The 14,444-nt window shown below is 44.1% G+C and overlaps 1 protein-coding gene across 1 annotated transcript; it reads left to right on the top strand.

Moving 5' to 3' along the window:
• The first annotated feature begins 5,058 nt into the window (after positions 1-5,058).
• LOC106599936 (G-protein coupled receptor 55) lies at positions 5,059-8,418 on the top strand. The gene is made up of 3 exons (XM_014191278.3): positions 5,059-5,232; positions 6,458-6,592; positions 7,298-8,418. The coding sequence occupies exon 3, from the start codon at positions 7,304-7,306 to the stop codon at positions 8,276-8,278; it is 975 nt and encodes a 324-aa protein (XP_014046753.1). The 5' UTR covers positions 5,059-5,232; positions 6,458-6,592; positions 7,298-7,303; the 3' UTR covers positions 8,279-8,418.
• The last annotated feature ends 6,026 nt before the right edge of the window (positions 8,419-14,444 follow it).

Raw genomic sequence — 14,444 nt, 5'->3', positions numbered from 1 at the left:
AGCGTCAACACCATAGTGTCCTCAAAGCTCATCCATAAGCTAAGGACCCTGGGACTAAACACGTCCCTTTGCAACTGGATCCTAGACTTCCTGATGGGCTGCCCCCAGGTGGTAAGGGTAGGCAACAAATCAAATCAAATCAAATCAAATTTATTTTTATATAGCCCTTCGTACATCAGCTGATATTCTCAAAGTGCTGTACAGAAACCCAGCCTAAAACCCCAAACAGCAAGCAAAGCATGTGAAAGAAGCACGGTGGCTAGGAAAAACTCCATAGGAAAAACTCCCAAGAAAGGCCAAAAACCTAGGAAGAAACCTAGAGAGGAACCAGGCTATGAGGGGTGGCCAGTCCTCTTCTGGCTGTGCAGGGTGGATATTATAACAGAACATGGTCAAGATGTTAAAATGTTCATAAATGACCAGCATGGTCAAATAATAATAATCATAGTAGTTGTCGAGGGTGCAACAAGCACGTCCGGTGAACAGGTCAGGGTTCCATAGCCGCAGGCAGAACAGTTGAAACTGGAGCAGCAGCACGGCCAGGTGGACTGGGGACAGCAAGGAGTCATCATACCAGGTAGTCCTGAGGCATGGTCCTAGGGCTCAGGTCCTTTGATTATCTCCATCAGGTCAACATTCACAAAGCCGAGGGGCCAGACGGATTACCAGGATGTGTACTCAAAGCATGCGCGGACCAACTGGCAAGTGTCTTCACAACAACACATCTGCCACGCTGATCCTCAACACTGGGGCCCCTCAGGGGTGTGCTTAGTCCCCTCTTGTACTCCCTGTTCACCCACGACTGTGTGGCCAACCACAACTCCAAAACCATAATTACGTTTGCTGACGACACAACAGTGGTAGGCCTGATCACCGACAGCGATGAGGAGGTCAGAGACCAGGCAGTGTGGTGCCAGGACAACAACCTCTCCCTCAATGTGAGCAAGACAAAGGAGCTGATGGTGGACTATAAGAAAAAGAGGGCCGAACACTCCCTCATTAACATCGACGGGGCTGAAGTGGAGCTGGTTGAGAGTTTCAAGTTCCTTGGTGTCCACATCACCAACGAACTATCATGGCCCCAACACAACAAGACACTTGTGAAGAGGGCACAACAACACATTTTCCTCCTCAGGAGACTGAAAAGGTTTGGCATGCTGTACAGAAACCCAGCCTAAAACCCCAAACAGCAAGCAATGCAGGTGTAGAAGCAAGGTGGCTAGGAAAAACTACAAAACCTAGAGAGGAACCAGGCTATGAGGGGTGGCGAGTCCTCTTCTGGCTGTGCCGGGTGGAGATTATAACAGAACATGACCAAGATGTTCAAATGTTCATAGATGACCAGCAGGGTCAAATAATAATAATCACAGTGGTTGTCGAGGGTGCAACAGGTCAGCACCTCAGGAGTAAATGTCAGTTGGCTTTTCATAGCCGATCATTGAGTATCTCTGCCGCTCCTGCTGTCTCTAGAGAGTTGAAAACAGTAGGTCTGGGACAGGTAGCACGTCCGGTGAACAGGTCAGGGTTCCATAGCCGCAGGCAGAACAGTTGAAACTGGAGCAGCAGCACGGCCAGGTGGACTGGGGACAGCAAGGAGTCATCAGGCCAGGTAGTCCTGAGGCATGGTCCTAGGGCTCAGGTCCTCCGAGAGAGAGATAGAGAGAGAGAATTAGAGAGAGCATACTTAAATTCACACAAGGACACCAGATAACACAGGAGAAATACTCCAGATATAACAGACTGACCCTAGCCCCCTGACACAAACTACTGCAGCATAAATACTGGAGGCTGAGACAGGAGGGGTCGGGAGACACTGTGGCCCCATCCGACGATACCCCCGGACAGGGCCAAACAAGCTACAGAGGGTAGTGCGTATGCCACAGTACATCATTGGGGCCAAGCTTCCTGACATCCAGGACCTATATACTAGGCGGTGTCAGAGGAAGGCCCAAAAAATTGTCAAAGACACCAGTCACCCAAGTCATAGACTGTTCTCTCTGCTACCGCACGGCAAGCGGTACCGGAGCACCAAGTCTATGTCCAAAAGGATTCATAACAGTTTCTACCCCCAAGCCATAAGGCTGCTGAACATCAAATGGCCACCCAGACTATTTTCATTGATCCCCCTTTGTTTTTACACTGCTGCCACTCGCTGTTTATTATCTATGCATAGTCACTTTACAAATGACCTCGACTAACCTGTACCCCTGCACATTGACTCGGTACCGGTGTCCTGTATATAGCCTTGTTATTGTTATGCAATTTTCTTGTGTTAATTTTTGATTTGATTCGATTTTTTTACTTTAGTTTATTTAGTAAATATTTTCTTAACTCTATTTCTTGAACTTGGTTAATTAAGGTCTAGTAAGTAAGCATTTTATTTTAAGGTCTACACCTGTTGTATTCGGCGCATGTGACAAATAACATTTGATTTGATTTGAACATTTTCTTTTATTTGAAAGCCAAGTTGAAGCCAGCATTAGATGTTGTCATCCTCAATATAACTGCATGTGGTTTTACCGCAACAGAGTAGCTAGCACAACACCGTTCAATTGTTTTTACACTGCTGCTGCTCGCTGTTTATTATCTATGCATAGTCACTCCTTCCATGGTTACTCACCTCCTGACCTGATGTGACTGACACACAGCCCACTGGGCAAAACCTGGTTGAATCAACTTTGTTTCCATGTCATTTCAACAAGTAAATTCAATGTGATGACGTTGAATCAACGTGGAAAACTGAATGACATTTGGACATTTTTGGTTGATTTCTCGTTGAATTCAGGTTAGTTGACAACTCAACCAAATGTAAATCAAAACAAGATGTTGAATTTACGTCTATGCCCAGTGGGAGAGAGTGTATGTGCCGTGGGGTTCAAGGTTATCCAGTCAGCCACACTCCCTAAAGTCTTACAGTGTTAGGTTTAGTAAAAGCTACCAGTTGACATTATGAAACACTGACAGCACCTAAACCTCAATTTCCTCTCATCAAAGTCTATTCCATGCACCCACATACAGGTACATACTGTACATGCAACACACAGAGCGCACACGTACGCACGGCACCGACACGTACACAGTGAACAGAATGGTAGAAAGCCTAATTAAGTTGGCTTTGAGTCACGGTCAGTGGTTTGGCCTGAGGTAACAGCATATAGAGGCCCATGTCCATGTGTCATTAATGTTCATCCAAATGGCCTCTAAATGCTTTATAATAGGGTTTACACAGGGAACGGCAATTACCTACCTACATGTCCACAAACAACCCGTAGGGCTGACTGTGTTTATACGTACACATGTAGAGAGAGAGCGAGAGAGAGAGAGAGAGAGAGAGATTGATTTGTTCTGAAATGTGTTAAATAATACTTCAAAGTAAGCTGAGGGTCGTGTAGGTACTGAAAAGTACTTCCCAGGCATTTTGCTGCCAAACCGGCTTGAACCGTGTAAACTGACCTGTGCCATAAAGGTATAGACTTCTTGACACAGACTGGACTGTACTGTGCTGACATACCTGGAGGGTACACTATTGCCAAATGTAACCAGCTCTGATTCTCTGGTGTTGTTGTTGTTGTGTTCTCCTGGTTCGAGTTGCATCTTCATTAAAATGAGTTTAAGGGCTGTATTCAATTGTAGGATTGCTGATCTAGGTCCATGTAATGTTACTCATCACGATCTACTGTAAAAGGCAAAACTGATTCTAGATCAGCACTCATACTCCGAGACGCTTTAAACATAGAGTGAGAAAGGTGGACAATGATAAGAGCATCTGTTAAATGACCAAAATGCTAAAACAAAATTGAATGAATACGATCCCAGATCAACAGGCTGGTTAGTCTGGTTAGTCCTGCTCCCCTCATCTTGTTTGGCTTGGTTGTGAAATACCATGCCACCCTGATGAAGCTATAAGAGCTGAAATGATGGTGAAATTAAATGCTAAAATAAATCTCACTGAAAATAATGTAGAATGGCGTGATGGAGGAGCGAGTCAGCCATGGCGAGTGGTGGTTTGGATTCATAATGTCAGTCTGTTGTTGATGGGTGCTGTTTGGGAGGGGGAGAGAGAGAGGGAAAGAAAGATAAGGAAAATAAGAAGGAGAAGGAAATGGAAAAATAGGAGAAAGAGAAGAGAGAATGGGAGACTTGTTTCCAATCAGAAGTACCAGAAAATATCACAATGACACAATTTGAAAGTGTGACCTATTTCCTTCAAGGCTGCTTGTCACAGGTCATTTCTTGGTCCAATTTTCACTCCAATTGTCAAAACAGCAATTTACCTCTCTTTTCATTCTCTAAATTTCTCAGAATGAAACACTGACCCATTTACAACATTGCTTTTCGGGATGATTGGAGCTGGAAAGACAGTCTTTCAGAAGAAGACAATCAATTTCTTCTTGTCCAATCAGTCCCCTGGTGCTCCAGTCATGACCTCCGACCTCTACTTCCGTCTCCCCGCTGACCCGTTTTTCCCCTTCAACACTCCTGACGGAAATTGTCCCTTGATGAGATATTGTGTAAGACAAAAAGGAATGGAAGAAAAATGCCTCAATTTGAAGAGAGGTGAGAGGGTCAAGATGAAAATACAGTTTTGCATTATTTTTTGCCTTTCAAAATCACACAAATCTTGGCTACAGTGTCTAATGACCTATACAGTTACATGAATACCACCAAAAAAACTGTAACAGTTGAGTGATTATTTCAACATTTCAGTTTCAGAGGAGGGAGTTGAGTAAAGTAAAACTCTCTCGTCTGAACATATTCTGGTGAAACAACACCCTTACTAACTTACTGACTTTATTGTCCCCATGGGGAAATTTTGTTGCAGTGTCATGTACACAACCCTCTGTGCATTTGTTTCTACCTTCATCATTCTGTTTGAGTACAAAGAGCAGCCAGTGGTTTACTGTACGTGACACAGGTCAATACTGTACACCCTGGCCAGACTATACTTCACTCTCCCACGGCCCTGTTGACATAGCAACACTGCTTCCTCCCTAACCAGTCACAAAGCAAAACATGCAAATTGAGGTTTGGATCACCCCACATAGTCTTTTTATGTGACTGACATATACTTCCTCTATCAAGGTTTAGATAGAAGCTAGGAAGATAGACCATACTTTACAGAAGTCCCAAATGAGCATTTAGCAATATATGTAAAATTGTAACATAGAACTGAGTTTCAGATCCTAAATCGGGCATTCTAAAGTTCTGACAATAGAAAAGTTCAGTTGAAAGGTAAGTAATATTTGGTCTTAAAAATATTAAATGATGTAGGCTACACATATGGCTATTTATGGAGTATTTCTGACACAGTGCCTTCAGAAAGTATTCACACACCTTGAGTTTTTCCAAATTTCGTTGTGTTACAGCTTGAATTTAAAAATGATTACGTTTTGATGTTCTTGGTCATTGGCCTACACACAATGCCCCATAATGTCAAAGTGGATTTTTTTTGTTGCTTATTAATAAAACAAATATTCATTCAACCCCTTTGTTATGACAAGCCTAAATATGTTCAGGAGTACAAATGTGCTTAAGAAGTCACATAATACGTTGCATACTTTTTAAATGACTACCTCATCTCTGGACCCCACACACAATTATCTGTAAGGTCCCTCAGTTGAGCAGTACATTTCAAACACAGATTCAACCACAAAGACCAGGGAGGTTTTCCAATTTCTCGCAATGAAGGGCATCTATTGGTAGATAAAAATAAACAGACATTGAATATCTCTTTGAGCATGGTGAAGTTATTAATTACACTTTGGATGGGGTATCAATACACCCAATCACTACACATATATAAGCACGTAGACAATGAATGTTCCTGTGTGGCCGAGTTACAGCTTTAACTTAAATCTATTTGGAAATCTATGGCAAGACCTGAAAATTGTTGTCTAGCAATGATCAACAACCAATTTGACAGAGCTTGAAGACCTTTGAAAAGAATAATGGGCAAATGCTGCACAATTCAGCTGTGGAATGCGCTTACAGACTTACCTAGAAAGAATCACAGCTGTAATTGCTGCCAATGGTGCTTCTACAAAGTACTGACTCAGTGGTGTGAACACTTATGTAAATCAGATATTTCTGTATTTCATTTTCAATAAATTTGCTAAAATTGGGGTATTGTGTGTAGATGGGTGAGATTTTTGTTTGAGTATTTAATCCATTTTGAATTCAGACTGTAACACAACAAAATGTGGAATAAGTCAAAGGGTATGAATACTGTAAATGTCACATTTTCACTTTAACAACAACAGTATATTGTGATAATCCAATCTACTGACAATATTTGCAATGTATCAAAGATGTATTTCACCGTGCAATACTGTGCCTCGGTGAACAATTTTAAAAGATAACCTATTTGTGGTTTTGCAGAGATGTTAGTCAGTTAGTGGGAAACCCACACCATTATGAATCAGAAACATACATAACTCTCATTTCCTTTTAACTGTAGACGCCTGACTTGCAGTTTTACCCTGACAAGTGACAAAAATAAAAAAGCAACTTATTCTAAAGCCTTTTCGTTGGAAGGAGTAATATAACATCAGTCCCTGAGAGTGAAAGTGAAAGAAGAGGGGAGAAATAACAGGTATGATTATGTTTATATGACTGTCTGGCTAAATAAGGTATGTTTATGCACTGAGGAGCCGCATGGTTCCTGTAGATCTGGTGCACACAAATACTCATATTAGACCAAGAGTCTACTACTGTGAGTGCAGCTCAATAGTCTGAAGTGGATTCTCTCCTTGCCTTTACTTCATTCTTGACTCCTGAGTGGCGCAGCGGTCTAAGGCACTGCATCTCAGTGCAAGAGGCATCACTACAGTTCAAATCCAGGTTGAATCACATCCGGCCGTGATTGGGAGTCCCATAGGGCGGCGCACAATTGGCCCAGCGTCGTCCGGGTTTGGCTGGGGTAGGCCGTCATTGTAAATAAGAATTTGTTCTTAACTGACTTGCCTAGTTAAATGAATATATATATATATAAAATCATCTGCACTCATCTGAAAAGAGACCAGAGATGAAAGAAATGGGATTAAGGTGCAGGTTTGTCCTCAATTTACTTCACATTAGAGCAGATTAAAAGGCAACTGCACTTCCTGATATGGCTTAGTTTTTCATCTGTGCTCATTATGAAATGCTTGCGGCCATGAATGAAGGCAAACGAGAGTTGTCTTGGGGGTGTGGCTTGTCTTGCTTCTCACAAGTGTAGCAGGTCGTGAACTCTGCAAAAAAAACTTTCTACACTCAGAGAAAAAGAACAGTAAATTATGTTTTTATAATCTCTCTTTAGGTAGCTATGTGTGACACGAACACCATCCACATACACATCCTCCAAGGTGTGAGCTACCTTTCTGTGTTTCTGGTGGGCCTGCTACTCAACATGGCGTCTCTACGTGTCTTCTTCATCAAACGGGCCACGTGGACGGACACACACATCTTCATGCTGAACCTCGCCGCCGCCGACTGTGCCCTAATCCTCTTCCTCCCTTTCCGCATCTATGATGCCTTCCAGAGTCTGCCCATAACGCCCTTCTGCTCGTTTCTCATCTCAACACATTACATCAACATGTACGCCAGTATCTTCACCGTCACCGCCATCAGCGTCCACCGCTTCCTGGTGGTCAAGTTCCCGTTCCAGACCAGAGCGTGGCGATCAAAGAAGGTGGCTGTGGCGGTGTGTGGGGCCATATGGGTCATGGTAGTAATGATTTGTGGTGTGTTCAGTGATGCCAACCATCCCCAAAAACTATTGACATGCTATCAGAGATGTAAAGAAATCCCATTGCCTGTTGGGTTCCTTGCGGTTCTAGAAGTGCTGGGGTACCTTCTCCCACTCTTGATTATAGTGTTCTGTTCCACACAGACCATAATGGTTCTGCTGAAGGAGAAGGATCAGGAAGAAACCACTGTGGAGAAGAGGAACATCATTGGCATTATAACAGCCAACCTGATCGTCTTTGTGGTTTGCTACACCCCCATCCATCTTGGGTTTCTGCTGAAATACCTGGCCAAAACAAACCACTGGGAAACGTTAGACTGGGATGGTTTTTGGCAGGTTTGTGAATGGATCGCTACCACAAACTGCTTCTTGGATTCCATTAGTTATTACTTTCTGTTGAAACAGTTTTATTCTAAAGCCAGTAGATCAGCAGAAGTTGACAGAGGCTCAGAGATTGCATTAACCACCAATCAAACTGTGAACACACAAACCTACCCCGATAATGATGCATCATACCCCTCCCTCCCTCCATGTATTACACCGCCAGAATAACGTCATCATGTTTTTTTGACATCTCTTTTATTAAAATCATATTTTAAATAAAGTGTGTATATGTGTGTGTGTGCGTGTATGGGTGTGTTTGCGTGTGTGTGAGAGAGAGGGACCAGAAGTCCCCAACACAGGTGTGGTGGTTTAGGATTAAGGTTAGAATTAGTGATAGGGTTAGAATTAGGTTTAGGGTTAGGAGCTACAGTAGCATTAGTTTTAGGGTTAGGAGCTAGGGTTAAGGTTAGGTTTTCGGGTTAAGGTTAGAGTTAAGGTTAGGGTACAGGTTAGGTTTAGGGGTTATGGAAAATAGGATTTTAAATTGTACTGAATTGTGTGTCACCACAAGGTTAGTAATACAAGACTGTCTGTCTGTCTGTCTGTCTGTCTGTCTGTCTGTCTGTCTGTCTGTCTGTCTGTCTGTCTGTCTGTCTGTCTGTCTGTCTGTCTGTCTGTCTGTCTGTCTGTCTGTCTGTCTGTCTGTCTGTCTGTCTGTCTGTCTGTCTGTCTGTCTGTCTGTCTGTCTGTCTGTCTGTCTGTCTGTCTGTCCATGTGTGGTTGTAAATGTGAATGATATACAGTTGAAGTCGGAAGATTATATACACCTTAGCCAAATACATTTAAACTCAGTTTTTCAAAACTCCTGACATTTAATCCTTATAAAACTCCCTGTCTTAGGTCAGTTAGGATCACCACTTTATTTTAAGAATGTGAAATGTCAGAATAATAGTAGAGAGAATGATTTATTTATTTCAGCTTTTATTTCTTTCATCACATTCCCAGTGGGTCAGAAGTTTACATACACTCAATTAGTATTTGGTAGCATTGCCTTTAAATTGCTTAACTTGGGTCAAACATTTTGGGTAGCCTTCCACAAGCTTCCCACAATAAGTTGGGTGAATTTTGGCTCATTCCTCCTGACAGAGCTGGTGTACCTGAGTCCTCCTTGCTCGCACACGCTTTTTCAGTTCTGCCCACAAATTTCCTATGGGATTGAGGTCAGGGCTTTATGATGGCCACTCCAATACCTTGACTTTGTTGTCCTTAAGCCATTTTACCACAACTTTGGAAGTATGCTTGGGGTCATTGTCCATTTGGAAGACCCATTTGCAACCAAGCATTAACTTCCTGACTGATGTCTTGAGATGTTGCTTCAATATATCCACATAATTGTATTTTCTCATGATGTCATCTATTTTGTGAAGTGCACCAGTCCCTCCTGCAGCAAAGCACCCCTACAACATGATGCTGACACCCCCGTGCTTCACGGTTGGGATGGTGTTCTTCGGCTTGCAAGCCTCCCCCTTTTTCCACCAAACTTAACAATGGTCATTATGGCCAAACAGTTCTATTTTTGTTTCATCAGACCAGAGGACATTTCTCCATGTGCAGTTGCAAACCGTAGTCTGGCTTTTTTTTATGGGGGTTTTGAAGCAGTGGCTTCTTCCTTGCTGAGCGGACTTTCAGGTTATGTCGATATAGGAATCGTTTTACTGTGGATATAGATGTTTTTGTACCTGTTTCCTCCAGCATCTTCACAAGGTCCTTTGCTGTTGTTCTGGTATTGATTTGCACTTTTCGCACCAAAGTACGTTCATCTCTAGGAGACAGAACACGTCTCATTCCTGAGCGATATGACGGTGTCACGTCCTGACCAGCAGCGGGAGTAGTGGTGTAGTATTTTGGTCAGGACGTGGCAGAAGAAGTCTGTATGTGTTGTCTAGTATGTCTGTTTCTGTGTTAGTCTTGTGACTCCTGATCAGGAACAGCTGGGGATCGTTGTTCCTGATTGGGAGTCATATATTTAGGAGTATGTTTGTCACTTAGGTTTGTGTATCCTTTGCTTTATTTATTATTCTTTACATTAAAAGATGAGTATCCACATTCCGCCTGCAGTTTGGTCCATTCAACACGGCTTCAACAATTATGACAGAACCACCCACCTAAACAAGACCAAGCAGCGGAAAAAGGAGAGGAACGCTGAGTACATGGACTATGGTGAGAAATGGACCTGGGAGGAGATCTTGGAGGGAAAAGGCTCCTACACTTGGGAGGAGATCCAGGCTGGAAAGGATCGCCTTCCATGGGGACAGGTGGAAAGAGAGAGGGAGGAACGGCGAAAGGCTGGTGAGGACCGGGAACGCTACCGGGGTACACGACTGGCGAGGAAGCCGGAGAGGCACCCCCAATAATTTTTTGGGGGGGGCACACGGGTAGTTTGGTTAGGCCAAGGAAGAGCCATAAGCCAGCTACCCGTGATTATGTGGAGGAGCGTATGGAGTGGAGGGCGCCGTGTTTTGCTGAGGTGCGCACTATCTCACCCATACGCACGCACAGTCCGGTGCCCATTCCAGCCCCTCGCAGATGCCGTGCTAGAGTGGGCATCCAGCCTGGTGGGAGGATGCCTGCACAGCGCATCTGGTCGCCGGTACGCCTCCTAGGACCAGGCTACCCTACTCCCGCTCTATGCACGGCAACCATCAGGCCCCTGCACAGCCCAGTTCGCCCTGTACCAGCACCCCGCTCGTGCAGGGTTGCTAGTTCCATCCAGCCAGGATGGGTTGTGCAGGCGGTGTGGTCAAGGCCACCTGTGCACCTCCATGGCCCAGTCTTTCCGGTTCCCGCCTCTCGTGCTATCCCGGAAGTGAGTGTGAGTACCTAATATACTACATCATCAGTCTAACTGAATATGGATGTTGTGTTGGCTGAATGTTCCAGGCAGGATCCTGAATGTTCTTTAGCTGGTGAACATTGTCTTGTGTTGGGCAAGATTTGGAAAGGCACACACCTGTCTATATAAGAGCACACAGTTGACATTGCATGTCATTGCAAAAACCATCCATGAGGTCGAAGGAATTGTCCGTTGGGCTCTGTGACAGGATTGTGTCGAGGTACGGCTCTGGGGAAAGTTACCAAAACATTTCTGCAGCAATGAAAGTCCCCAAGAACACAATGGCCGCCATCATTCCTAAATGGAAGAAGTTTGGAACCACCAAGACTCTTCCTAGAGCTGGCCGCCCAGCCAAACTGAGCAATTGGGGAAGAAGGGCCTTGGTCAGGGAGGTGACCAAGAACCCGATGATCACTCTGACAGAGCTCCAGAGTTCATCTGTGGAGATGGGAGAACATTCCAGAAGGACAATCATCTCTGCAGCACTCCACCAATCAGGACTTTATGGTAGAGTGGCCAGACGGAAGCCACTACTCCGTAAAAGGCACATGACAGCCCGCTTGGAGTTTGCCAAAAGGCACCTAAAGGACTCTCAGACCATGAGAAACAAGATTCTCTAGTCTGATGAAACCAAGATTGAATTATTTGGCCTGAACGCCAAACATCCTGTCTGGAGGAAACCTGGCACCATGCTTACGGTGAAGCATGGTGGTGGCAGCATCATGCTGTGCGGATGTTTTTCAGCGGCAGGGACTGGAAGACTAGTCAGGATCGAGGGAATGATGAATGGAGCAAAGTACAGAGTGATCCTTGATGAAAACCTGCTCGAGAGCACTCTTGACCTCAGACTGGGGTGAAGGCTCACCTTCCAACAGAACAATGACCCTAAGCACACAGCCAAGACAACTCAGGAGTGGCTTCAGGACAAGTCTCTGAATGTCCATTAATGGCCCAGACAGAGCTCAGACTTGAACCCGATCGAACATCTCTGGAGAGATCTGAAAATAGGTGTGCAGCAACGCTCCCCATCCAACCTGGCAGAGCTTGAGAGGATCTGCACAGAAGAATGGGAGAAACTCCCCAAATACAGGTGTGCCAAGCTTGTAGCGTCATACCCAAGAAGACTCAAAACTGTAATCGCTGCCGAAGGCGCTTCAACAAAGTACTGAGTAAAGGGTCTGAATACTTACAGTGAGGGAAAAAAGTATTTGATCCCCTGCTGATTTTGTACATTTGCCCACTGACAAAGAAATGATCAGTCTATAATTTTAATAGTAGGTTTATTTGAACAGTGAGAGACAGAATAACAACAAAAAAATCCAGAAAAACGCATGTCAAAAACGTTATAAATTGATTTGCATTTTAATGAGGGACAGAAGTATTTGACCCCTCTGCAAAACATGACTTAGTGCTTGGTGGCAAAACCCTTGTTGGCTATCACAGAGGTCAGACGTTTCTTGTAGTTGGCCACCAGGTTTGCACACATCTCAGGAGGGATTTTGTCCCACTCCTCTTTGCAGATCTTCTCCAAGTCATTAAGGTTTCGAGGCTGACGTTTGGCAACTCGAACCTTCAGCTCCCTCCACAGATTTTCTATGGGATTAAGGTCTGGAGACTGGCTAGGCCACTCCAGGACCTTAATGTGCTTCTTCGTCAGCCACTCCTTTGTTGCCTTGGCCATGTGTTTTGGGTCATTGTCATGCTGGAATACCCATCCATGACCCATTTTCAATACCCTGGCTAAGGGAAGGAGGTTCTCACCCAAGATTTGACAGTACATGGCCCCATCCATCGTCCCTTTGATGCGGTGAAGTTGTCCTGTCCCCTTAGCAGAAAAACACCCCCAAAGCATAACGGTTCCACCTCCATGTTTGATGGTGGGGATGGTGTTCTTGGGGTCATAGGCAGCATTCCTCCTCCTCCAAACATGGCGAGTTGAGTTGATGCCAAAGAGCTCCATTTTGGTCTCATCTGACCACAACACTTTCACCCAGTTGTCCTCTGAATCATTCAGATGTTCATTGGCAAACTTCGGACGGGCATGTATATGTGCTTTCTTGAGCAGGGGGACCTTGCGGGCGCTGCAGGATTTCAGTCCTTCACGGCGTAGTGGGTTACCACGGCGTAGTGTGTTTTCTTGGTGACTATGGTCCCAGCTGCCTTGAGATCATTGACAAGATCCTCCCATGTAGTTCTGGGCTGATTCCTCACCGTTCTCATGATCATTGCAACTCCACGAGGTGAGATCTTGCATGGAGCCCCAGGCCGAGGGAGATTGACAGTTCTTTTGTGTTTCTTCCATTTGCGAATAATCACACCAACTGTTGTCACCTTCTCACCAAGCTGCTTGGCGATGGTCTTGTAGCCCATTCCAGCCTTGTGTAGGTCTACAATCTTGTCCCTGACATCCTTGGAGAGCTTTTTGGTCTTGGCCATGGTGGAGAGTTTGGAATCTGATTGATTGATTGCTTCTGTGGACAGGTGTCTTTTATACAGGTAACAAACTGAGATTAGGAGTACTCCCTTTAAGAGTGTGCTCCTAATCTCAGCTCATTACCTGTATAAAAGACAACTGGGAGCCAGAAATCTTTCTGATTGAGAGGAGGTCAAATACTTATTTCCCTCATTAAAATGCAAATCAATTTATAACATTTTTGACATGCGTTTTTCTGGATTTTTTTGTTGTTATTCTGTCTCTCACTGGTCAAATAAACCTACCATTAAAATTATAGACTGATCATTTCTTTGTCAGTGGGCAAACATACAAAATCAGCAGGGGATCAAATACTTTTTTCCATCACTGTATGTAAATGTGATGCTATTTTTAATACATTTGCAAAAATGTTTAAAAACCTGTTTTTGCTTCGTCATTATGGAGTCCTTTTCAGAATAAGGCTGTAACGTAACAAAATGTGGAAAAAATCAAGGGGTCTGAATATTTTCCGAATACATTGTACGCCCAGCTACAGTATATTTATTTAGCTCTAGGTGACTGACACTAGTTCCTTGTGCTGAGCTTGATGTTGATGCCACTGCAGATGTTGATGGGACCGGACTCTGTAAATAGAACACATAGGCCAGTCACCTTAGCCTCTGCCTCTGCTCAACTTCTAAGATAAATCATGAAACATTACCCCAGCAGCCTATGCTTGCTTGTTTGCTCATCCAGGTACTCAGCACCACACCATTACCTAACTTTACAGTTGTTATGGTCACAAAAATACAAATAAATAGTTATTCAGAAGCTGATGATCTTTGAATGAGTGGTAGGCCCAGTGAGTAATGTTAGCTAGCTACCTGTTGACTCCCATTCTCAACTAGATCCACTTCGACAGGGGTGGTACTACGTCCTGAAATCACTATGAATTCTGAATATTGTGGTTTGCTTACATATTATATGTTAGAAACATATTAATAATCATAGACGTATAAAGTGAAAGAGCAGTGGTGAAATGTCCCTTTAAATAATGTGCAGCTTTTTTCCAAAGTACAATCAGCATC

Source organism: Salmo salar, chromosome 03 (assembly GCF_965601325.2).
Source record: "Salmo salar chromosome 03, fSalSal1, whole genome shotgun sequence".
NCBI lineage: Eukaryota > Metazoa > Chordata > Actinopteri > Salmoniformes > Salmonidae > Salmo > Salmo salar.
Note: the sequence above shows the minus strand (reverse complement) of the source record. Positions and strands in the feature narration are given on the sequence as shown.

Bases quoted from the DNA above. Each gene is read 5' to 3' on its own strand.
- LOC106599936 (XM_014191278.3), top strand. From the start codon at position 7,304: ATGTGTGACACGAACACCATCCACATACACATCCTCCAAGGTGTGAGC.